This window comes from Protomyctophum parallelum (assembly GCF_964188405.1).
Source record: "Protomyctophum parallelum genome assembly, chromosome: 1".
NCBI lineage: Eukaryota > Metazoa > Chordata > Actinopteri > Myctophiformes > Myctophidae > Protomyctophum > Protomyctophum parallelum.
This window is the reverse complement of record NC_139697.1, coordinates 71,138,972-71,166,049: the sequence shown is the minus strand read 5'-3', so window position 1 is coordinate 71,166,049 and position 27,078 is coordinate 71,138,972. Positions and strand designations below refer to the sequence as shown.

Sequence of the window (27,078 nt, the reverse complement as noted above, 5' to 3'; positions counted from 1 at the left end):
TGGAGAGCCATAGACCACCAATTGTGGTCTATGATAATCTTTGCAAACCCCTGGACTGATCAGTGCAGAATAGACACCTGCGGATGGAGTTTTTTTGTCACCCGCAACCTCATTATACGCCCGCTATCCAACCGCATCATCCTATTTATATCACCTGCACCACCATCCACGGCTAAATCCACCATCCGCGGGTCTCTAGTGCAGAATGTATTGTGCATTGCACTATAAAGGGTATGCGAGTGACATCATCATCATCATACCCGGAAGTTATGCAGGAACGCCTACTGAGTGGCAAAATAACTACTTTCTGCATGGCCTTGACAGCCCATATACATCCAAACAGAACAGAACATGATTGCATTAAACAACGTTAAACTCACTTTGCAACTCTATCTGCCACTCACTTTATGCATGTGCATACTGTACGCTCTATTGTATGAAGGCTGAGGAAGAAAATCCCTCAATATTTATCACAACTTAACTTTTCAGAACTTCAGTTGTATGGAGGTTTGATATGGGCTGAAACTTGGCAAAAATATGCTGACTGATGTCATAGAAATAGATGACTGAGTCATCTAAATGGTAAATGGTGCATTATACAAGCTCCTTTATCCAAGGCGCCTTACAGTACATAGATTGTGCATTACATTCACCCATTCACACACACATTCATACACTGATGACGGCGGAAACCATGCAAGGCACCAACCTGCACATCAGGAGCAGTAACTGTTAGAGGTTCAACGTCTTGCTCGACATCAGTCACCATCTTGTTTGCCAAGTTAATTGTAATCATTGTGCTGACATCATAGATAGATGATTGACCTCGTAGACCGAGCCACATAACATCAGAGATCGACAGGGATGCCATGCCGTCATTTGACCCTGTCTTGTTAATGTGTGGTTGGTTAAAAATCTGTTCAGAATATACCTTTTGAATGGTTCTGTGTGTTTTGTGTCCAGTTCTTTGGGGGGCACTAGCCCCTCCTATGTCCAGCTTTGAGGGTTTGTGTAAACACAAACATTGTCCTGACACAAACATTGATTGCCATTGACAATGAATGGCGAGTTTTGAGTGCGTGCGAAAAAGCAAACATTGAAGACAAAAGTGAGAACGCAAATTGTGATTGGCCGGAATGAGATGATGATGATTGATGATTAGAGCGCCCCTCACTTCAGACACAGGTGTGATTTTTATTGTTTGTAATGCCTTCTTAGATATATTATTTTGAAGTGCCCTAACCCCACATTAACAAAACGACAGTGGTATTTGATTCAGTCAAATAGGGATTTGATTCCATTTAAAAGTTACTTGTTTGGTCCAGGATCAATAAACAGTCTGAAAACGGAGAACTGAAACTTTAGACACCCGCGTAATCATAGATTGAACTTGTTCACACCTAGATATTGACATTTCATATTCGTATACAAACTGTAGCTTTGATCCATTGCAGTGCTAAAACCATGAGCCTTTCTCCACATGAAATCCATCTCTACGGTATATACCTTACTCTGTGGCACGTTGGCAGCTAAATGATTGACAGTTAGGAAATGGACCCATGCCGTTATGAAACACAGCGAGTGTAGAAATGGACCCAAATGGACCCATAAGAGTCCAAATGGAAATGGACCTGTAAGAGTCCTTGACCCAGGACTTCACAGTGTAGATTGGTCCCATGGAATGAAAGAGAAAACATAAAATGGCTGTCTGTGGCCTATGCATAAAACTGAGAATCCTTGAAATGCAAACGTTTGACCAACTCCACTGACCTGTCATAGACCTTGCAGTAATGCACAGCAGGTGTAGTCCAAGTTTATCGTAATGACCCGCACAAGGACCATGGTTTTTGGGATGCTGAGAGAGATGCTTATAGGCTCCATGCTTAGCCTTCTCAGCCCGCATTTGTTTACTTTCGTCTTACCCAGAATATCCATAATGCATGCACATTTGGGGGCTCCAGTGAGTGCAGTAGGTCATATACAAGACTTTGCCTACAGCCCCCCCCCCCCCCCCACACACACACACACACACACACACACACACACACACACACTCATGCATCATTCAAACATGTTAAACTCCTGGTGGTCTGGGTCAGTGTTACGATAATGTAGTTTACGACGAATATGCCTTGCTGTCGCTCCACCTTCACAGTAGGCTGGCTCAAGGCAAAAGTGGATGCAACATTGATTTCACAAGTCTAGCAGCTGGGCACCTGTTCAATAAATCATCATGAGCCTGCAGGTCACTCAACCATTAACAACAGAACACCGAGGCGCCCTGCCATACATGTTGTTAATGCTGCATGGCTTAAATAACTGTTGAGGGGACGGACGGGCCGCTCAGTGGAGAGAGTGACATTCAAACACGACTGCTTTCAGACGAGTAGAGAGTGAGAGCCACAGTAGTATCGGACCATGAATATAGACAGTCCACACACATGCTCACAAACGAGGTAATGGGCACACACACACACACACACACACACACACACACACACACACACACACGCACATTCTTTATCATTGCCAATGCCACATTATTACGGTTATTTTACAGTGCTAGCTGTCAGTGTTGTTGCAGTGAAGCTATCATCTCATCACAGCATCCCCACCAAGTAATGGTCACATTTTCCACACCAGTGACCCACATCATATGGACAGATCCTCCACCGATTTCCCCGCCTGCTATCTCATTGCTATCAGACACAGTTTTTTGGAAACTGCACACGTCCTCCGGGAGCGACTGCTTCACACCCTGGGGCTTGTGTGGTTTATTTATTTATCTGTTTTGGCTTTAGATGTTCCTATTCCTGCCCAGGCACACAAACCGGCTGTGCTCACCGCACACCAACAAAGTTTGGAGATACTATTAATTGGACACCAAGAATAACATTAAAGTTGCTTTGAACTGCATGGTGATCAAAAATGTATCTGAGCCTTGTTTAGAAGTGGAATATCCTCCCCCATAGTGCGCGTGCACGTGCGCACGCACACACACGATTACTCGGAAGGTTGAACCAGTTTGAATTGATCCATTGTCTGTAGATTCATAACATGCACATGGCACTGTGTGGTGTGTGTGTGTGTGGTGTGTGTGTGTGTGCGTGTGTGTGTACTCCTATAGTCTCTTGCTACGCATTCAGTCGGTGCCTGTACAGCTGGTTACTGTGGAAACAAACCCTCCCAGTGCATTCACTGTTAACACTACAAGTCTTCTTGGGATGTTTCAACAGCATCTCTTGTTCTGTTTAGCATGTTTTGCCATTATGCCCTGCAATGGCTCTCCCTGTCCCGAACCTCTACTTTCCAGGTGAATTCAGGGAGTTGGTTGTTGGCACAGCATAAACATGTTAAGATGATAAAGAATCAAGCCAGCTGTGTGGGTCTTTGATTTTCGGATGTTGCTTTCTGCTGAAGGTGACACTCAGTTTTGAGTGAAAAGGCGATTATGTTTGCAAGTGAAGAAGTGTTTAATCTGTTACTACAGCTGAGATTGCTATTGCATGACATGACAATAAATAATCTGTCAATATCTCAATGTTGTTCATTTGTAGTTTAGGAAAGAAATGTCTTAAAAGAAACGGATCCCCCCAAGCTACATTATTTTTTCTTTATTATCTCCATTTAAAACCCTCCTTTGCCCATTAAAACAAATCAATTGAGACATTATTGCATAAGCTTTGTAGAAGAAGCCTGCAGTTAGATTTACCCAGTGAGATATGCCAGGATCCAAGTGAAATAGCTTCCCCCCCCCCTCTTTTCCGTCCTATGTTATCTCGGCTGATGCTATCACCAACAAATCCATTTATTTTTAGGTCCATTTATTGTTCCCAGATTCTGGAATCCTTGAGAGGAATGTTTTTTGCTAGTGTAGCAGACCGCTGTGATCTGAACAGGGGCGGCCTTAGGAATAAGGAGGCCCGTTTCAAGACCAAATATGAGGCCCCCAAATATAACTATGACATAATTATTCTGTTGCTACAAATAGTTTTGACTGTTCAATATCACGCACAGCCATTACTCTCGACAAATATGCAGCAACAACACCTCTCCTCATCCTGTCGTCCCTTCACAATAAAGTGTCTCCCCTTTACCTCCCAATGCTGCACATTTTACCCAGGTTATTAACAGGAAATAAGTGTAACTTATCATTATGGGAGGAAATAAGTGTAACGGGGGTGGCTGACACCTGGCGTTCAGTCGGAGCTCGGAGGCCCCCCTGAGGTTGGAGGCCCGTTTCAATTGAAACTGGTGAAACATAGCAAGGCCTCCTATGGATCTGAACCCAGGTCTCCTATGGGAAACCAAACGTCTAATATTCATCCAAATGAGAATTTATCATATCCTTGGCCACGGTAGGCTTCTGCATGGTCTTCAAGCAAGCAGGGCTAATTCATCACATCTTTCAGCCTGGGTTGGCTCTTGCCACTGACTGACAGACTCGTATAGACCCTGTTTGACTGTCTCCTACATGGGAAACTCTGCTATTTCATCACATCACAACTGTGAGTTCATCAAGTCTATATAGGTTAGGTCTGAATCTCTCCCCACTGACAGACTCGAGGAGACCCTGGCAGTGCATTGGGAGACTTCTCCTTTCCCTCTCTTTCACTCCATCTTGTTTACCTTCCCTCTTATCTGTCATCACTTGTTATTCAGTTCACAGTTCGACATTGCTACATATCGGGGAGAGTTCTCTCTCGCTTTCACTCTGCTTCCCCCCTCACCACTTAAACCCTCTATACTTGGTAAACTAATAACACCCCCCCGCCCCCCATCCTCTATATCAAATAACTTCAATTAAGCAGCGTGTTGAAATGCACTGCGTTCTTCTTCTTTTAGATCAGCTACAGTATTTTCAGCAAATCTTTCCCCCCTTAATAGAGATGTTAGGGTTCAGGTAGTTATGGCCGTCCCAGCATATGACGTAATGACTACTTGTGCCTGATACGGCAGTGGTGCCAGATTACATTCATGTATACATACATGTATACATAGGGGCATTACCTTTAATCCTCCCGACACTAAAACATATCGTCCTTACGTCACCATCGAAAACCAATTAAACCCTGTCATTGGGTCCTTTAATCCACATCTTTATTACGTCGTCATTGAGAGCTAGTTATACCAGTTATACCCTGACGTCATATGCTGGCACGATACATACGCATCAAACGGGGCGCAAAGTAACCACATTATGCTGCTAATCAACTTACAAATTACATATACATATACATAGAGGCATTTCCTTTAATCCACCCGACACTGATCGACATATACGTCACCATCGAAAGCCATTTATGGCCTACTTGTGTGCAACAAGCAAGTAGGCACTCGGCAGAGTGCAGTTCTAGTTGTTGTTAAAATCAGTTACTTCCATTAAGCGACATGCAGGTAGTACATGTATTACGTACTACATAGGCTACTGCCACTCTCTCTGCCTCTTCCTCTCTTTTTGTGGTTGATATCATGGTTGATATAACCATGACAGAGAATGGAGGCTCAGTGACATAGAAACAATGGAATTAAGTGTATGTGTCACACCTCAACAATCCAAGCCCAAAGACCAGGGAAGATATTTAAGAAAAGGGTTTTTGATTTGCTCACAAGTCGGAAGAATTGCATATCTCGCTCATTATTTGGAAATGACTTATAATTGTTCCAGAATAATGAAAGTGATTTGCACATAATTACCTCCAAGACAGATATTTTGTTTGTCACTGCCATCAAATCAACAGTGGCATCTGTCGTTTAGTGCTATAAAAATAATCATTAAGTGTCCGCTTGTAATCTACAAGTTGTTAATATTTACCACATTGCAATGAACTGAGGACATAAATTATCAGCAGAAGGCATGCACGTATAGGTTGGTGAACCAATAGGCCAGTGTCCGTTTCTAGCGCGAGTTTGATCCGCCCCTCTATGCCAATCAAAGGCAACGTTCTTTCAGGCTAGAGTCATACTGTAGTGACCTGCAGCATGACGATGTGGCCTGTCAGGCGGTCCTCCCTTAAGCCAATTGTAATATACCTCTGCTGTTCATTATTTTTTCAAATATATTTTTTTCAGGAAATTAAGAAAACCTTATATATAACAAAGCAATACAGCCTCATCAAAGTTGGTGTTGTAACTTTATATGTTAATTACTTCCATGAGAGGGAGAGAGGTGGTGGAGTTAGTTGCTTTAGCAGACATTTTGAGGGTCCAATGGAGTTAAGAGGTTTTGTCCTTTTTACTTTTACTTTCCATTGGTTCAATATTTTCGAAACAACACGCAGACGTAAAGGGTGTTCAATAGCACTGATTTATGCCAAAAAAAATATCAAAAACCTCAAAAATGGATTTATGAGGTTTCCTCCCGACAGCAACGATATACAAATTAAATGACTGTGTAAAACCTTTCATTTATATGGTAATTTATGTTTTCAGAATTTTGGCTAACATTGGAACTTATGGCTACTGAATCTAATTCCTTGGTCATTGAGTTTCCCTTGTGCTGCTTTGAAAACAGCTGGGTGTGTTTCTTTGCATTTTCTCAAGCCTTGAAAGGGCTTTTCAGAAAGCTTTTCAAATGGAAAGCTTATACGTTTAGAAGAGATGCCTCATCATTATCAGCTTGGATTTCAAATGGGGATGACACACGTGTCACTCTTCAACCCAACATGTTTTCACATGAAAATGCTGAGGTGAATACTGCAAGACATGGATTCTTGTGCTGAAAAAGCCCATGTGTGAACCACTTAAGCCCTACCTACAGGGTATATTTAATCATTCGACAAATGGCGAACATAGGCGAGATCCACAAGCTCACAATGCATCGCAAGGCGACGCATTGTGATGCATGCCGGTATTAAAATGTGAACATTTGACCAAAACGGGGACACCACGGTTAATGCAGTATAAAAGGATGGAGTACACACTTAAAATAGAAGCTTTGTGCCAGGATTCCACTACTTTCATCGCTAGCCAACAGGAACAGTAGGCAGTCATAGCGTGTGAGGATGGTGGATGCAGTCAGCGAAGGACTGGCTTTAATAATTCAAAGCAGCTAAATGGGTCACACAAGTATTAATTAAGGAGAACAGGGCATGTGAGAGGCAGGAGAGGTGGAGACTGAGAGAGGAGGGGGGGGGGGGGGAGGGGAGAAAGAGAGAGAAATAGAGGGAGGGGGTCGGGAAAGACAGGGAAATAAAGATAGAATGATAAGGACAGGAATGGAGATGTGAATTCAGGAGTATTCACTGAAACGGTAGGCTATACAGTATGGGACTGCAGGGAGTTTCCCCATCAAACATCTCTTATCCACCACACCTCTGTATGTGTATAATACTGTACACTAAATCTATGCACTGTATATTCATATACAGCATACTCCCTGTTTTATCGTTTCCTCACACTCGCCCCCCCCCTTCCCAACACTACACACACAATGTTTATATCTGCTAGAAGCATGACAAATAATTGCGCAGGGATTTTCTTACACGTATCGATGGAACAAAAAGACAGTTGTTCATTTGCATTCCGTAGGCTATAGAAAACTACACTGCCACAGAGCTGCAGCCACGTTTCAAGCCTCTGCATATGGCGGTGTTTGATTTGATCCCTTTCAGCACATGCCGCGGAAGCACACATACATACTATACTCGCATGCATAATTTGCCTTTCTGTGTATATAGTAGGAGACTTTAAGAAACACTCGGGCACGGCCAGGCACCCCCTTCTTCAGAGGCCTCGGCATCATCAACCACCCTGCGCCGCATGCGTTCATCCCTCTGAGCTCACCGCGCTATGCCCTCCAGCACAGACATTCCAGCGGATTATGCAAGAGCCCGTGCTTCACGCCCCCCCCATGACGTCTTATTATTTATTTTCTCTTACAGTACATCGTCGTCATCGGTGATTCTACGATGCAGCCCATTGCTCAATCATTTATTATTCCCAGTGTGTAATTTGCAGCCCTGCTGACATGGCCACCACCGATTCGGTGCAACGAGAGTGAAAAGGCACAGGGGGTGGAGTGTGTGGCGCATGTACGTGTTTTTGGGCTACTGATTTGTTTGTTTTTCCTCGTTCTTTCATTCCTTTCTTTTTCAGGGCGGGAGGATAGGCGCTCGGTTTTCGTATTTAAACATTTAGCAGCACGCAGGACAAAACACAGAACACAGATTTGCTCCCGTGTGCGTTGGGTCATGTTCGTACATTCAGGGCTCCTGTGGTCACGCCATGACCGCCTGTGAAAGCTGCTTTAATAAATGATCACTTTGCATTTTTTCGTCCCTATTATTCAGGTGTGTATTTACCGGTCGGTCCGCGGGCCTGCATTTGCCCAGCAGATGGTTACTCAGGTGTCTCAGATGAGCACACACGGCATAGGGGAGCTGTTGGAGGGTTATGGGACACCTTGACACATAGACTGGACATGCTCTCTCTTTGATGGTCGAACAGTTTAGCTCAAACTGTTTCGCTCGAGACCCAAAAGAGAAATTAGATGTTTGCCCAGGACCCAAACTAGTGAAAATAGCAGATCGACAAGCTCATATAGTTCGTACGTAGATATGCCACTACTTAAACATCAATAAAAACTTTTGTTCTTGATTATATTCATGAAATACGTTGTGTTTTTGAATTGATGAAAAGTTGATGAAAAATATTGGAAATGAAATTACAGGCGATATTTACTCACAACCCACAAAAGAAACGGATCCCAGACCCACTGTTTGGGAGACCGGGCCCTATATTGTATACCCACTTGCTACTACGGCAGTCCCAGCTCAATCAACAAATTGATTCTGAGCCTTGAATATGCCCTTCAACACAACAGATGGCGATGATGGTGGACATGATGACGGAAACAATATTGATGCTAACGATTCAATCAGGTTGTGCCATAATTCACTCCAAAACGACATACCTTGCATAATGATATTGCAGTCCCCCTCGGCTGGGGCTTGGTGCACTATTATAATGAGGGGTCAACTGGGTGTCAACAGCATCTAGAATGTATTTGTTTAATGCACATTAATTGACAGGTACTCTCTTTGAAGTGAGCCCATGCTATGTAATAGATTACCATTGATAATGGTAATAAATCCTGATGTATATAGTCTCCGTGCGACGGTGTTGGTCGACCAAGTCGAATGTCTACATTTGTGGGTCTACGTTATACAATCATGTAGAACTACAATCCTGAAGATCTTATAGTATGAATTGATTGAATACTTTAACAGTTTGCAAAAGGTACACATGTTACAGTTGTGCATTGTACAATGATGCTAAAGGGCTACCACAGAAAGCCCTGTTGCAATTAAAAGACTTGTCGCAATTGTGGTCCATGTGGCAGAAAATGGTTTAGCACCACTCCGGTATCTCACTCCCTCTCTCTCTCTGGCCCAATTATGTGTGTTCTTTTTTTTATAAATGCTGGTATGTCATCTCCCTTTCATCATTTCAGATTTTTGCCCATATCTCCCTGTTATGTTCTGACCTGCACGAATGAACACAATACACAGTAGCTTCTTCATGTAATGATTGTCCTCTGTCTTCCCTTCGTAGATGGCTACACCACAGACGACATCGAGTTCCACTGGCGAGGCGGGAACAATGCTGTGACTGGCGTGGAGAGAATAGAGCTGCCCCAGTTCTCTATAGTGGACCACAATCTCATTTCCAAGATTGAAGTCTTTTCCACAGGTAATGTTCCATGGCAAGTATTTTTGATGATGCCCCCCCCCCCCTCACAGTTACACAGTTGTATATACTGTACACTGGATGCCATACATCTAGGACACAGGTTCTTGAAGCAGGTGGGGTCCGTGGACTCCCAGGGGTCCTTGGGGTGGGTTCCAGGGAGTGCCCGCCTATATGCCTGATGTGAACCAAATGTCTGTGAAGAAATACCAAATGGACTCTTAAATTAGAGTTAAATGAACACTCTACGACGTACATGTGGGTTCCAAAAGAATTATATCAAATGGAGGTTTGGGGTCTAATGCATCTTTCAAACCGTTAGTCCTTGAAATTTAAAAGGGTGAAAAACACTGTTAAGAAACACAGGGTGCCAAAATGCAAAGCAAAACTAAAAAGAAAGAAAGAAATTGATACAATGTAATGTGCAAGAAAGCCCTAATATGCATATTGAATGTTGTTCCATAAACCATAGTGCGTATGCAGGCAAAGAGTTCTCTCTCCTGTGACTCAGCTGGTCTCTGCGCTGCTAGGAAATGCATTTTAAATTAGCCATAATAGCAAACAAAAAGGTAGGAGCGCACACCAAAAGTAGGGAGGTGCTGACCACAGGAGACACATGCACTTTAATATTGAAAGGAGGGGTCGCACTACAGCTCGTAGTCACGATGCCAAAAATACTTTTTATTGTGTTACCAAGCAACTGTCACTGTGTGTTAGTTGTATATACTGTACAATTATTAAAATGTTTATTCATTTAATATACAACAAGATTAGTGAACGAAAACCTGAACCTGTGATTCTGTGAAGCATTAATTAAATAACATTGCTCACGTCATTGGAATGAGTTTGGACACGCACAGCCCGTGACAAATGCTGTTTTGCAAATAGCTGCATCTCCTCCTCCGCTCCTGTTCTGTCTGTCTCTGTCACTGTTGTGACCTGCATGCACGTTTATGACATTATTAGCCTAAACCTTATGTGGTACCTGTGGTAGGCTATAGTGGTGGAGGTCCAAAGTTGGCACCCCGTGATTTTCCATATGACGAAAAAAAAAAAAAGATGCAGTCCCCACTTTCGCTGCCTCGGCACTGTCTGCATGTCACATTTATTGGCATTTGAGCGCGTCAGGTTTATCCTTAATTAAAAGGACGAGACGTAACGCGAGAAAGACATGGCTGTAGATTGCAGTTGCTGTTGGTAGACTTGACTATAGCTGCATAGCCTCGGTCCCAGGCTTACTTATCTGCGAAAAGAAAAGCTATAGCTGCAGCTATGCAAATGAGATCCATGTCATGGAAGTTAACTATTCCAGGAGGGGGGGGGGGTCGGGGGGGCTACCGGTATGCGCTCATGCAAAACACTGTTTAAATGGCTTAAGCATGACTTGCAACATTGTTTTTAATTGCGCAATTTGAATTGCTTGCACACTTGGAAATATCCTACCAATTTAATATGACATGCCTTTACAAAAGAAAAAAAAAATCACAATAGTTTTATACATTTTAGGAGTGAAAACATATGTTTAGATGCCTGTGACAGCCTCTCAGCTGGTCAAACAATGCTGCTCCGCAGAAAAACAGGTGAGGACAAAGTGTACGACAGCTCCCGACCAGACGTGATTTTTGTCCTGGCACACGTTCAATTTCAAGCTTTGGCGGAAATGTTAAATGCCGACAATTGCGGTAATTTCGGCGTGCACCCATATTTTGGCGTACGCACGGTTGATAAATGAGGACCTATGTGTCTATGGTGTTAACGCTCTAATATACGCTGTCTCTGGGAACGTAATTTCCCAGATCAGCATTTTTGTCATTTTAAGCTGCTGCTGCTGCCTGGCTCATATTCGACACTGAAAGCAGCCTGCACAATTCTAAATGATGCAAAACATTTTGGTGAGCGAATTAGCAATGGAAAATAAGCGGTAAAGTTGCACTTTCGATTGTACAGGGATTCCCAACCTGTGTTGCATGCACCCCCTGGGTTGTGCAAGCTAAAAGGTAAAACATATTGGTAACATTTTACTGCACCAAATAGTGGAAATCTCACTTGGCAATCACCTACAACATTCTGTTGATACAGACCTGAAACACTAGTGAAAAGTAATAGGCTAAACAAAGCTGATACTGTATGATGTCAATATGACATGTGTTGTTTATTTGGCTGCATTCCACGTAGAGCAAACGTAACAATGAAATAGATCAGGTGCATACTTTACCAAAAGCTGTGCATACGCCACTTCTGGGATGAAATGTTTGTTTGAATCACTAGCATTGTCTAGAGTGGAAGTGGATGAAGTGCTAGCGCGTTGCATACATTCCGCAACGTGTCTGCGGGACTCTGCGCCTGGTGGAATTGAGGCGTCATGTTCAATGTATTATGCAACACTGTGCACCTACAGAGGTGTGTGTGTGTGTGTGTGTGTGTGTGTGTGTGTGTGTGTGTGTGTGTGTGTGTGTGTGTGTGTGTGTGTGTGTGTGTGTGTGTGTGTGTGTGTGTGTGTGTGTGTGTGTGTGTGTGTGTGTGTGTGTGTGTGTGTGTGTGTGTGTGTGTGTGTGTGTGTGTGTGTGTGTGTGTGTGTGTGCTCATGGTGACTGAGAACAGCACACACAAAGAGTTCTGTTCTTGTTTTTAACAAATAGTTAACAAATAACTTTCCTCTACCCATCACATTATGCTTGGTAATGTTATTACCACCAGACTACTTGCAAAGATGGCAGTATGCAAATGCTTACTCATTCTCCATATTCATCTGCACTTATTGCTCTGGATGAGAGCGTTAGCTAATTACCTAAGAGTTGAACTCCTGCGTGAATGTAGATTAGATTAAACCACTCCGCCTCAGAAACAGGAGGACCTTCATGACTTATTTAACAGCAATAAAAAAAAAAAATGCTGTCTGGCACCATGACTTATTCAGTTCCCTTTACATTTTCATATTCACACGGGCTGTTGTAGGATAGAGGGTCAGTGCTTCTGCTGAGCACAGTGTGGGTGGTCGAGGTTTGTACTCGAGAGGGACATATTAACACAATAAAGGCAATAAGGCATTATGCCGGCGTCGCGTGTTGTGAGCTTGTACATCAGCCATTTTCGCCGCATGGCACTGGCGTGCGACAGAGCGTAAATTAGGCATAGCGCGGCACCGCACTCCATCTCTGGCAGTCGTCTCAGGGGCTAACCTTGTCTATGCTGGCTCCCACCGCTATGCGCAGCCCCCCACATTAATAACACAATGCTTCTGGATGCATAGGAAATGTGTGTATGCTGTGTATGTGGGAGCTCGTTGGACACGTGTGTGTTTGTGCGTGTCGTACATGTGTCGTCTTGTGTAGTATAGTCTCTATTATGTTATGCCAGGATGTGGAGGGAGGGCGGGCGGTGGTGGGGCGCGGGGGGGGGGGATTCCCATTTAGCGTGCTGTCTATTGCGACAGTGAAGGGACTGACCCTGGGGTCGCGCAGAAAGGCAGGCATCAGCAGAAGCGCTCTGGCATTAATCCAATACCTGAGCCTTGTTTGACTCTGAGGACAGACAATGTCCTTGTTGCCTCATGAATAATAATGCTTGGCTGTTGCGTCTGCATCCTGCCACCCTCTCACTGTCCCACTGGCCCATTACCTTCGCGGGACATCATTCAGTGACACAGCTGGTGTACATACTTAGCTTCCTAACTGAAATTACAATGCTACTGTAAGTTGGCCTCGCATAGCCAGCCTTCATCTGCCTTTGCAATGAAATGCATATTGCCCTAGGCAGATTATGTCTGGCCCCTCTCAATTGTGGGAGGACTTCATTGACAAAGTGGTGACGAGCCAACCAGATTTGTCTGGAACCAGGCTATAAACCAACCAAGGCCCAGTATGCAAATATAGGGCGGGACATTGCAAAACTGTAAGTGGTGATATTTGTGAACTGGAGGGGAATATTTTGCTGTTTTCAAGTGTTTGATGTGGTTGTATGATGATCATTGTACAAATTAAAATAAAAAATATAACACACACACACACACACACACACCCTCACACACACACACACACACACACACACACACACACAACCGATAATTACATAACACAGTCACAGACTGATTTCCACTGTGGCGCTCATGATCTATCTGCATACAGGTATTACATTTACAACACAGTTGTCATGAAATGTAACAAGCAGAATTAGACTTAAAAGTCAATTAACCCGTTAAAACCTGATTTCAGGGTTGTCTATTCAGAAAATAGCAGATATGCTCCCATATGCAACTGAACAGTGACAAATTACCCCAAAGGTAATTATTATTAATTGTCATTCAATTCTAGTCGTGCTCATTCTTCTGTTTCTGTCTAGCTCGCTGACGTTGTGTTGCGCCATGCTTGGACACTTTTTAAAAATGCCCTCCCGGTGGGGTTTCTGCTTGGTTGACTCGATCAGACAAGAGACACCACAGTCCCATCAATTCCCACAGGACCGAAAAGGTGCAAACTTACACAATTTGCCTTAACCGAGGACCTGCCGAAGGACATATTTCAGATTGAGCACAGATAAGCAGAAAACGAGAGAGAGAGAGAGAGAGAGAGAGAGAGAGAGAGAGAGACCCACCCACAGCCCTCTCTCACAATATTGTACATAAACACAAGTATTGGTGGCAAAACTGGTGAGTGCTGATACTACTTATAGGAGAGAATAAACCTTACTGCTGTGTCACGTCTTTTGAAAATGTGATAAGAGATGATGTGTTGAGGGCATGGGTGGGCAGGCACAGTATACCACTGGTTATGTCTTTAGTGTACCGGGCAAGTCAATAACGGCTTCTGATAGGTCGGATATATTGAGAGTGATAGGGGTCTGAGATTGCATAACCTGGATACATAAAGCCCATGAGACCCAAGGTCAGTGGAAATATTCTTTCATCTAACGGTGATTCTATTTGCTCTCTCTCCCTTTCCCTCCGCCCCCTCATGTTACACCACCTCTTCCTCCTCTCCTCTCCTCTTCCTTCGCTAGGCTCCTACCCTCGTCTGTCCCTGAGTTTCAAGCTGAAGAGGAACATCGGCTACTTCATCCTGCAGACCTACATGCCTTCCATCCTGATCACCATCCTCTCCTGGGTCTCCTTCTGGATCAACTATGATGCATCCGCCGCGAGGGTGGCTCTAGGTGAGGTTCTCCGGTACATTTTGGAGCATGTGGTCAAAAGCACACTTAAGGCAATGCGTCCACGAGGCATCCGTTTTCAATGATTCAGGAGCGCTCGCAGCCGCCTCTGAGCACTTCCACTTCAAATTGTCCCTGCTTTTCAGGACTGGGGAAAGAACGTGCGAGTGCATTACACTCTCCCTATGAAAGTCCTCACTGTCTGCTGAAGAGAGGCAGCTGGCGGGGGAACTACCCATAGATCCGAAGTCCCGTTAGTCCGAACATGCACTGCTCCCGTGCTTGCGGTTAGGTTTAGGTTTGCTCCCGTGCTTGCGGTTAGGTTTAGGTTAGGGTTAGAGATAGGGATAGTAATTTCGGAACAATGAACCTTCTGACTAATGACACGGCACCGCTGGCGGGACTCTGTATATCGGAGATGTGGTTGTCTACACACCATACAGCCTCTACAGGCCAACAGTGAGAGTAGTGCAGGGATTGAGGTTAAAAACAAAAAGGAAATTTTCAACAAAACTACATGACCCCTAGTTTCCCTGTTCCTTAAGAGTTTATGTGATTATGACAAAAGAAAAGAGCTTGTGGTAAATGGTAAATATAGCGCCTTTATCCAAGGCGCTTTACGTAGACTGTGCATTACATTCACCCATTCACACACACATTCATACACCAGGCATTTAGCCCACACTCCAGCCCACAGCCGGGTCATCCTCGATTACGTAAGAACTGCATGGAGTAGCCTGTGGGGTGCATACTTAGTTTAGACTAGTCATTGGTTAGACATGGGTCAAGGTTAGGTTTAGGTGTGCTGCCCCGTGGGAGGTTAGGGTTAGGGTGAGGTCTGTGTTATTATGGGTCTGTGTTTAGGAAGATTCTTACCTTTCCTCCCTTTCACCGCGGCCTTCTCCGTCGGCCCTTCCATTCAGGTCTCGCTTTAGACAAAGAAGCAATCTCGCTGATATGAAGACTGGCCGGAATTTGATGATCTGAGAGAGAGGCCACACATTGGGATTGCATGAAAAATAATAATAGCAGTAATGCTCCATAATGTGGGCCGGGTTGGTGAACGGAGCGATATTGGGAGATGCTGGGTCACCTACGATCCAAACAGGAGCCACTTTTGTTTTGACCCAGTTTCAGGCCTCCATCACGTGGCCCGCAGTGTGCACCACCAACCCCATTGTTGTTATTGTTGAGCTGGCACAGACACAGCTGGGGAAAGTTGAATTAACTTCACTTCAGTGATGCTTGCGGAACTCGACTTCGTCTCGTTCCTTACCGCATCACTGTCGTGGCAATAATCACGTTAAACCACACCCTCTCGTGTAATATTGCAATTCTACAACAGTTACCCTTAAAACTAACTTTTTTAATGACCGATGTAGTCACTACGACCACAAATGTCCCAAGAAACTAGCTAGCCTAGCCACCGAGTTTGCTAGCGCTCTGGGAAAACAGAGCAGCTGAATTATTTGTTTTGATTAGGTGGTGAATGGTGCTGGTTTGATCCACGGCTAGAAGCCGTTTCAACCAATCAGAATGCTTCCTCGAAACGACCTGTTGTAGAATCCTGTTTTGAAGATTGATGCCTGTTGGCTGTAGCAGTCATGGAATAATTGAGTCAATGTTTGCTCAGACACTGCACAGACAGCTCCAGTACACCCAGTACGCCTCTGCCTTCCAGTAGAATTATGCAGGTGGCATAGGAGAACTATGCATCAAAGATTAGTTTGAAACCAAAATTTTTGAGTGTGTATTGCCTTCATGTGTAAATGAGTTTTCCAAAGTTAAAGCAGTAATGACACGGAAACCGATAATAATAATAATAATATTATTATTTTGGACCCTGGGAGCTGAGCTCTAAAATGTCCTATATGCACTTGTGCAAATGGCAAATAAAGATTATTCTACTCTAATGTTCTAACCAAACAATTGCTCACATTTGTTGAGGTTAAACAAAGAAGTTGTTTTGATTAAGCTGGAATTCACTGGAATGCCGCTATACCAATATAGCATATTTTGAAGGAGGTTTAACATGACTTGATTTATAGCCACTGGTAGAATTAATTTATACGGCTTTTGGATGATATAATCTTATTATGGGTAGCCAGGAAGGCATACTTTTATCCCGGACATACGGACATAAAGCACGCAAAACAAATTCAGTAATGAGGCAGGTTTGATGACTAGCACATTTGTGAAGTCAGCCAACTTCAGTGACGGACTCCTTCTCAGTTTTCATTTTACAGATTAATTAAAGTTGAAGCATGAAGCAAGGCCTTCGACAGCCCTGCGATAGTCAGTGGGGGCTCGTATGGTGTCAGTCAGAGTAACTACAAAGTCAATGTATCGAATTGCAGAGACAGGCTGACAGTAACTATCCCCTCGGCTTGCCCTCACCGAGGGCATGCAAGCTTGAGGCTTTTGAAGGTTTTGAGCAACACATTTTCTCTGCAGGGGTTCGCTGCTAATGAGCATAGACCAAGGTTTAGATATGAATTTAAAATCCTTTAATCACTTAAGGTGCACCACGTTGCATGCAGAGTTTAAACTCGCAGGGCAAACTGAGGGATTACACTGGCCATGGCCGACTTAATCAGGTGGAGAATTATTATTGTGTGAACCACACAGGTGCTTTCACATTCAGTGTCATATACTGTTCATATGCACTAAATAAAATAAAGATTGAAGAGGACCCATTCCTAATGAACCAAAGTTACAACTTCATCATTATAATACTCTTCTTCCTCACAAAGTTGAATGCACTGTCTACTGTATGTCCTCTTACACTTACATAGATTTAGCACTTAAATAGATTTAATTGTGTATTTATTTCACCCATTCACACACATTCATACACCGATCGCGGAGGAAACAATGCAAGGCACCAACCTGCAAATCAACCTAAAAATCCATTTGAAAACACTGAGAAAAGAGAGAGAACAAACACCAGACCTGATGGCCGTTGCGCGTAGAGCGCGACGCTCAATCACCCATTGGAATGCAAATGCTTGCCTTTCAGGCTGCCTTTATATCCTACTCGTCTCTTTGAAAACGGTTCTGATTGTGATTGTGGGTGGTGGGGGGCAGACGGACGACGGGGACCAAACGGCGGTGAAAAGTTGACTCGTCCGTTCACTGACTGATTTATAAACGGCTTCGAGTCAGTGTTACTTCCATGTTGCGTAGCACTGTCCAATCTTTTCTGCCAGTTAGTATCCCAAACAAAACGATAGATCCTAACTCTCTCTCTTAACCTATTTTAAAATGAACGTGGCCCGTCTCTTTCCCTCCCCCAGGTATCACTACGGTGCTGACCATGACCACCATCAACACCCATCTGAGAGAGACGCTCCCCAAGATCCCCTATGTCAAGGCCATCGACATGTACCTGATGGGTTGCTTCGTCTTCGTGTTCCTGGCTCTCCTGGAGTACGCGTTGGTCAATTACATCTTCTTCGGACGGGGCCCTCAGCGCCAGAAGAAGGCGGCCGAGAAGACGGCGCTGGCCAACAACGAGAAGCTGAGGATGGATCCCAACAAGGTAGGTAGCAACATCTTCCTTCTCATGAATACAGTACTGTATAGGGTTTAACGAGGTGGATTTCTTCATAAACTGCCCAGTACAACATTCATCTTGAGTAACTTTGCTCTTCTTGTTTTTCTTTTCGTTGCACAACTGTCTAAGTAAAACGTAGTATACGGTAGTAGTTAGTGACTGTCCTCCTGTGTCAAGGAAAAACAGTATACCGGTAATACGTTTTTACTGCCCATGTTTGAAATACAGATGAGACACGCAGGCATCTGAAAGAGAGGTAGAAAGTTATATCTGCCAATTGCCTTAGCGTATTACGCTCATAGTCCACTTTAAATTCCTTTTGGAGCTAAACCAAATAAGTAAAAAAAAGTCAAGGACACTCACCAAATCATAGCACAGTGATGAATTATGGACAGCAAAAATACGTTATTTTTTAAAGAATCCTTGGCTTATACACCGATAGAAAGGAAAAGTGGTAGAAAAACTGAGTTTTCTCTCATGAGAGCAATATTATTACAATGCCAGAATGCCTACTGTATAATGGAATCCATATACAAACAGTATGAGCTCGTAGTTCTGAGTAGTTATTGGTGAACGAGCAGTTACTTTTCTCCCATGATATAATGGATGGATACTAGCCTAGCCTAGCCAAAATACATCTAGAAAGGTGTGCTCGGTGGAGTATATCTCCGGCAGGCAGGGTGACCTACCCAGAGATGTATAAGTCATGGGTTGCAGTCAGTAATGGAGGAAGCTGCAGGGGGGGGGGGGGTTATGACGTGTACGTAATCGCAGGTAAACATGTATGCATTTCTGTCACAAGCTTAACAAGATATCCTGTCAAAACATCTAATATAGTTTAATCAGACATTTTTTTTTCAGTCAAGGCAGCTGAGCAGTGGAACACCCACTGACAAAAATCTGAGATCAGTAAAATGTTTAAATAATCTGTAAAAGATAAGAACAATAATTTATTTTAATATTTTATATAAAGTCTTATTGTGATTTTGTTTACACACGGCCTTTAATGAATGTTGTTTTGATTCAAATTGTGTCATTTTTCTTTTCATTATATTTATGATTCACTATGATTATGCTTAGACAGTTTTCCATGATTTTCCATTGATTTTGAATCTGTACTCAGAATTGATGTGCTACCATTGACACCTATCCAGTGATTACAGATGTAGAATAGCTTTGTATCCTTGTGTAAAGTCTCTGTCACTCTCTATTATGGTCAGAAGGGAAAGCGCTTTTTGGGTGCATTTCCAAATTGGCGTTCATTCACCTATGTTGTAACACCGATCCTTCTATTTGGAGTTCATGTTGTGTCTGACATCAGTGCATGTTGATCTGACTGCTTTGGGCACATCACTGCATGGTCAGTGTCACTTGCCTGGTCTTGCCTGTTCTCAGCTCCTTTTCTGGCCCTCAAAGCATGCATTCTATGTGTTAGTTGTGTCTCATATCACATATCGGTGCATGATCGATCTCCCTATATGTGCAGGGCCCTGCCGTTTCGGTTATGTCTGACATCAGTTCACGATTGGATGCTTTATATTGTCTGACATCAATGCATGTTGAAAATCTCCATGTGCATTTGACTGCCTGGGTCCCCAATCAATTTGTTTTATGTTGTGTCTGACATCATGATGTGCATGTTGCATTTGACTCCATATACTGTATGTGCATTTGACGGGGGGGGGGGCAACTGAATGACTCACCCATCCACCCACCCATTAGGCAATTTTAATCTAGAATAGGCCCCTGCCCGAGTTATGGCAAAAATCGAGTTCCTGTATAGTGTGAGTTGTGCTATGATCAAGAATAACTCAGAAAACACAGACAGACCGGCGTGAAAACATAATCTCCGTACCCGGCTGTTCCAGCCGCTCGGAGATGATGAAGAAAGCAATTACCTTTTGAATGCACTCATAACTGCACCAAACCTATCCCTATTTCTTTACCCTTTGCAACGTCAAATAACCATGACAAATTTTGTATGCTTACAGTGGCTGGTGGGAAATGTTGTCGGGCGGGATGATTCTTTGTATGCCAGAATGAAACAGAGGGATCTGGATGGGCATGACTCAATGTGGGAGCCCATCTTTGTGGATGATGCAGCACTAGGATTAAGCGATCAAAAGAACAAGGTATTGGTTGAAACTCAAAAGAGTGAAAACACAACACTTTTCCAGAGTACCTGATGGCTCAGCCAATCAGTGCATAGACCATAATCCTTAGTGGTAAACCCCATGAAGTGGGCTTTGAATCCGACCCCTGTCTTGTCTCAAACGTCTCTCCTCTGCCCGTGCCCTTTCTAATTACCATGACCATGACCCATCTGAAATAAAACATAAATAATGCTAGGCGTAAATCAAATAAAAATACAGTGGTATTGGATTGCAATAAGTAATAATAATAAAACTTTATTTGTATAGCACCTTTCATGACATGAAATGCAGCTCAAAGTGCTTTACAGAACAATGGAGAATAAAAGAAAGAACGACAAAAAACAAGCAGTAATGCAGTGAGGACATTAATAACAAAAAATAAAAATAAAATAAAAGATCAATTAAAAGCAATGTTGTAGAAGTGGGTCTTGAGCTGAGCTTTAAAAATGTCTACAGAGGCTGCCTGACGTTCCATGCCGACGGCCCGTAGAAGCAAAAAGCTGCTTCCCCGTATTTTTTAGTTGCCATTTCTTTAGGCAAAGCGAGCAGGCCAGCAGTGGAAGACCTTAGGGGGGGGGGGGGGGGGGGGGGGGGGGGGGGGGGGCGGTTTGGGACATATTTAGGAAGGCAGTCATGTAGGTAGGAAGGTGCGAGACCATTGAGAGCTTTATAGACGAGTAGAAGAATTTTAAAATCAATCCTAAAAACAACCGGAAGCCAGTGCAGTGATGCCAAAACTGGAGTAATATGTTCTCTCATCTTAGTTCTAGTTAAAACTCTGGCTGCTGCATTTTGGACAAGTTGTAATCTGTCAGTTGTTTTCTTAGGCAGTCCTGAAAAAAGTGCATTGCACTAATCAAGCCGAGAAAAAACAAAGGCGTGGATTAGCGTTTTTGCATCGTCCAAGGACACATAGGCTCTGATTCGTGCAATATTTCTAAGGTGAAAAAAGGCAATCTTGGTAACATGATTAATGTGTGAATTAAAATTCAATTCAGAATCAATAATAACCCCCAGGTTCTTTACTGTACTGTTACTTTCTACAGTCAGGTTGCCAAGTCTGCTTAACCCATTCAGGCCTAAGGCCGATTCTAAAAACGCCTCTAAATCCTGACCTAAGGTTTCTGAAAAACTTTAAATATTGATATAGCAGAATCAATTTTTTTACATTTTTGCATACTGTACATACTGTACAGAACCCAAATATGGGTTCCCGGCCTGAGGGGGTAAGAGAGAACTTGGTATATTGTCTATGATTGGCAATACAGTTTTCACTGTAGCAAAGACACAATTCTGTCTTTGCTAGCTGCAATTTCTGTCCCTTTTTATTTCAGTGTCTTCTGGTCTTAAAACTGTTGATTAAACCGACTTTGTAGTCTTGTTCATAGATTACACAGTGCACGTACCAAGCCCCACTTCAGTGACGACTGTGCTCCAGTTTGTTAACATCCCAATCGCCCAGGACGAAGTTCACCGTCCTTTCTATTAGTAACACCCAGCGCCCAAGACGAAGTTTTATCCAAAAGACGAAGTTTATTGATATGAAAACGGATCGCATCGCTCCACAGCCTAGGAGCGCCTGTTGCGCAATCCTCGATGTTGCGCAACAGTGAGACGTCATCGAAAATGTTCCCCCCCTGTTTAGCCGACAACGAAAATCTTAAAACGTTAAAAACTCGCGATCTAAATCATCCCGTCCAATTCTAAGAAAAGATCGTGTTAGACGGGCCCCCGCTGTCCAGTCGCTAGTCGTGTTCGATTTTACCTCCCGTTGTTGTCGATCGCAACGAGAGTGTTTTGGCTACATTTAGCTGCTACAGCCACATCCGGAACAACATCCGGTCCGTCGGTAAAAGTGCTCCGTTGCTATAAACCGATTGGGCGCTATAATTTAATGGATTAAATAACCCCGGGCAATTAGAGTATGAATAAATGAGTTGATTTTGCACCGGCAGATGGACTCGCATGAGAACATCCTCCTGGGCACCCTGGACATTAAGAACGACATGGGGCCATCAGAGCTGGCCCTCGGCCTCAACGACCCGCGGAACACCATGCTGACGTACGACAGCTCCGCCCTGCAGTATCGTAAGGCGGGGCTGGCGAGGCACAACTTTGGCCGCAATGCGCTGGAGCGCCACGTCACCCAGAAGAAGGGCCGGCTACGGAGGCACGCCTCGCAGCTCAAAGTCAACATCCCCGACTTGGCCGACGTGAACTCTATTGACAAGTGGTCGAGGATCATCTTCCCCACTGTCTTCTCCTTCTTCAACGTTGTGTATTGGCTTTATTACGTTAATTAGGGAAGGGTGGAGTGGGGGGTGTTAACTTCATAAGGGCAAAAAACAAAAACAAGAAAATGTTGTTTGTTTCCATTTTGTATCTGGTTTGTTTTGTTTGTGTGCGATCTTGCAAGACGAGACGTATTTACTATATCAATGTCAGGACTGGATCCACCTTAAAACATAAACCCCACCCCACCAAAACGGCAGATCAACAAGCTCACAAACCGCCGTATTGAATCGCCTTGTTAGCTTGTCGAGTGGCTATTTTCAGCTAAAGCTTTCCCCACACCATAACAGAAAACAGCCGAAACACTAGTACAGAGCCCTGAGGGACTCCCCTCAACTATATGGGGTTCCCCCCCCCCCCCCAGAATGGGCATGCTGGGGTTCGAGGGGTTAAGTTGGAACACCACAATTGCTGGCTAACACATAGAAACCTTATAGGAGAGATTAAAAACATATACATGGTGCCTGTTTCTGAGTAACCGTTTATAATTTTACACTGATTATTTTGTGAATTGTGTATTTTGCCATTTTACAATGTTTGTTTGCATATATTTTTATGTTTTTTATTTTGCTAACTCTACATAAAATAGAATCTGTTGCCAAAATCTTAGTAAGGAATAAATTACATGGATATTGGTTTTAGATTATCCAATATTTTTTATCAACACATATTTGATGTTTTTTTTCTAAGATAAATTATTTAAGACAGAAAATAATCTATATTAGAATTGTTTTCTTCTTGATATTCTGAAGCTGTTTTGCATTTTACAATGCTGTGTAAAGTTAAATCATTGTGAAACGCAAACATTGTTTTCTACTTATAATGAAGACACTGCATCATTTATTTCTAACATTTAACTCAATTCCATAAAGCATTTTGAATTGTTTTTATGATGAAATTAGGTAACAAACTAAGACCATTCTAAACATTCCAGGTGTAGGTGCAACTAGCATTCAAGGCTTCAAGATCATTGATGGTCAGCAAATTAATTGCCTCAATACAAAAAAGCCAAGAGATGACTATAAAACAAACCAATGTTTTCATCGGTTTAGTTATCTATTTACTTGGAGAAGGGTGATCCTGTCCACTGTGTCGAATTGTTATATAGAATACATTATATAAATATATATATATATATATAGTATAGAAAGTTACTTCATATAGGAAATAATTACTAAACATATACGTGACACATTGTTGTACGGTACCTATATTGTTTTTTAAGGACTAACCCATTGCGCCAGCACTTATCCAGTTCTTTATGTGAAAGAAATGAATTGCCTCATTCCTTGAGCCACTGTACATATAAATATCCTCTGTCTAAGATTTTATAAATATTGATAATGTAACCCGTAACGTTTATGTCAGCTCTGACTTTGGATATCAATTGTTATTTAAAATAGGTCCCAATGAATATTAATGTAATGTATTAATTATGGAAGGAAAAGCCTGTTTTTGATCCACAGAAAAGACCAGAGTGCATGAAAAAGCACAATATTTCTTATATCTACTGACAAAGTGTCATCTTTTTATGCCAGATGACATGTTCCTTTTTGTTGGTCATATATATTCTTCTCCTGCCAGATTATTGCAATTCTTATATATAATAATTAGCGATAGCCAGTATATATAGTCCTATATTGTTTGTTCTGCTATTACAAATTACAGTCGGGTTGGCATCCCAAAATGACAGTTTTCACAGCTGAGAACATGATCATGATGCCCTGCCTTTAACTACTATACGATAGGTAGATTTTATATAAAAATTTGCACACAAGTTGCACATAAGTTCTTGAAAGCCATAGTGGCTCTATGGTCATTGCTCTAATACTTGGTGCTGGTGAGCCCTTGGCCTGTGCGTTCCTTATGGAGTCTGCCTGTGAATGAGCATGATTAAACATGGCTATGGTTACACTTGCTATTTTAACCACAAGCATGACCTGTGGGCACAACAAAGAAAAAGTCACAGCTTCATCATGGCAACATGGAAAATGTTGGAATTATTCATGTGACATGGAAAGGAAGAGAGAGAAGAGAAGTAATGTGTTTTCCGCTCATCTTAATAATGCCCAGTACGGTATGCATTATGGCCATGCGGTTGCACAGTGTGTTTCTTGGGATTTTACGTTTTGACAGATCTTACAGAATTGCATTGAAATGACAATTATAACCGTAGCCTTGTCTCACATGCTTCCTACCTAAAACAATAGTGATTTATCATAGCGGATTAGTCATTATCAGCCATTTCAAAAGAGTAACACTCACTCATAAATATTTGTATTTTCATTGTACTTAAAATACTTTAAATGTAGCCATGCCATCTCCAATTGCATATGCATGCTCTAATTGTCTCAAAGGAACAATTTATTCATTCATAGTCTCCTTAAACCAAATATAAACTACAGTATGAATTCTGTTTTCTATTAGATATATGACAATGTATTCATTCATAATTTAAATACGAATTTAGTATAAACAAATCAATTGAGATTTTGCTTATTGTTTGATCCTCATATAGTACATGTTTTTAGCTACTTTGTTTCCTGCTGCCATTTTGTAACGGTCACAGAACAACTATCATCACATTCACTCACATCTGCTATGATTAAACAAACCAAACTGTTGCATTTGCTCCACATATGATTATAACTCAACTCAGCTTCCGGCACATACTCTTTTCAACACCTGACACGGATATCACAGTTAACACAGTTAACTGTGTTACTTTACTCATCGTAAAGCAAACGAATATCAGCTTCTACAAGAATGTGTTGATCGATATTAATAGCAAACTGCACAAACTAACAAATTAGTAGTGCACGTTATTATTTGAACAGATGTCATCACTGACATTCTTTCAGTTTGTTAGTCACAGCTACACCCTAGCTAGCAACATTCCAGACTCTTAAAAAAATATATTGTTAGGCCTATTGTAACATTTTAAGGTTTTCTACCGATAGGGATGCGTCAGACTCTTATTTAGAGTCGGTCTCATAACACATCCCAAAACTGGTTGAACCCAGGTTTATATGAAATAGTGTCTTAATCATTAATTGGAGAATAGCAGCTTTGTAGATAAATACCAGAGATTTCTAATGAAAACATACAAGGACATTTACAAGTCATTTATGTAAAGGGAATGCAAATCAATGTCATGGTTGAAGATGTTGTAAAGCAAATAATGTACATATTTTATAAAGAAAGCGTGATCACCTACAGAAAATATATTATTTTTTATTTTGCTCTATACATACCGTCGTCTAACCACATCTTTAGTTTTTGCCAAATTATAAAATGTTATAAAGAATGTAGTTATTAATAAGCTGTCAATATAATGTGTCAGTAAAATATAAGCATTTCTGTTACCAATGATCAGCTAAATATGACACAATCTGAGCTACATTTACACACACACACACACACACACACACGCACACGCACACGCACACGCGCACGCACACACACACACACACACATTTTCTTTCACAAGTGATTTGAAAAAGAGACTGATAATGCATCTACTGTAACAGAGAGCAGGAATGAAGGAATTACTCCCATCTCAGGTTAGCATGAGTCACTAACAAAACCAGAATTGTAATTTAGGAAGTACTTGGAAATCGTTCATGGGAATATTTGAACTTGGATTAGTAGGGGGTGGGGGGGGGTACGACGACTAAACCTTGATTTGCTTTAAATGATTTCCAAATACAATAACACCCATGAGACCAATCTCAATCACTGCCCAGTAATGCTACTATATTAACTGTTGTTTCATTTCTACATTTGCAGTATGTTATGATTATTATAAGTATGATTATTATGATTATTATTATTATTATTGTTATTATGATTATACTGTATATGTAGTGTGTTTGAGTCAGAGACAGTATACTGTATGTATGTCGGCCAGTAGTTGTGTTTCAGAAACGCATCAAACGTCTGGGTTTCCGAGGCTACTCAAACTGGCAGAAAAAAAGTTGTATTTCATAAAACAAGGCTCTTCACTTTGTGTTTGTACCTCACCACTTTATTTCTGTCAGATATTTTTATACTTCTATACTCCTATGTATTAAAGCAACAATACTGTTGGTAAAAAAATAAAAATAAAACTAGCACCTAGTTCACAGATTTGCTCGATATAGAACGTTCACACAATTCTCAGTGGGCCGAGTTCAAAACACAGGTGAATGTTGACGTTTCTTGAAAAAAAGGAAGAACCTCAACTACAGTATTTACCTTTCC

The 27,078-nt window shown here is 42.3% G+C and overlaps 1 protein-coding gene across 2 annotated transcripts in view; it reads left to right on the top strand.

The window, feature by feature from the left end:
- gabrb2b (gamma-aminobutyric acid type A receptor subunit beta2b) overlaps positions 1-22,847 on the top strand; it is a gene marked incomplete at both ends in the record, with an annotated part of 84,844 nt that extends 61,997 nt beyond the window's left edge. For both annotated transcript variants that reach the window (XM_083764908.1, XM_083764909.1), the window contains 5 exons: positions 9,556-9,693; positions 14,686-14,838; positions 18,132-18,376; positions 20,383-20,523; positions 22,500-22,847. In XM_083764908.1, the coding sequence (XP_083621034.1) occupies positions 9,556-9,693; positions 14,686-14,838; positions 18,132-18,376; positions 20,383-20,523; positions 22,500-22,847 (1,025 nt within the window). The remainder of the gene's footprint in view (positions 1-9,555; positions 9,694-14,685; positions 14,839-18,131; positions 18,377-20,382; positions 20,524-22,499) is intronic.
- Between the last annotated feature and the right edge of the window lie 4,231 nt (positions 22,848-27,078).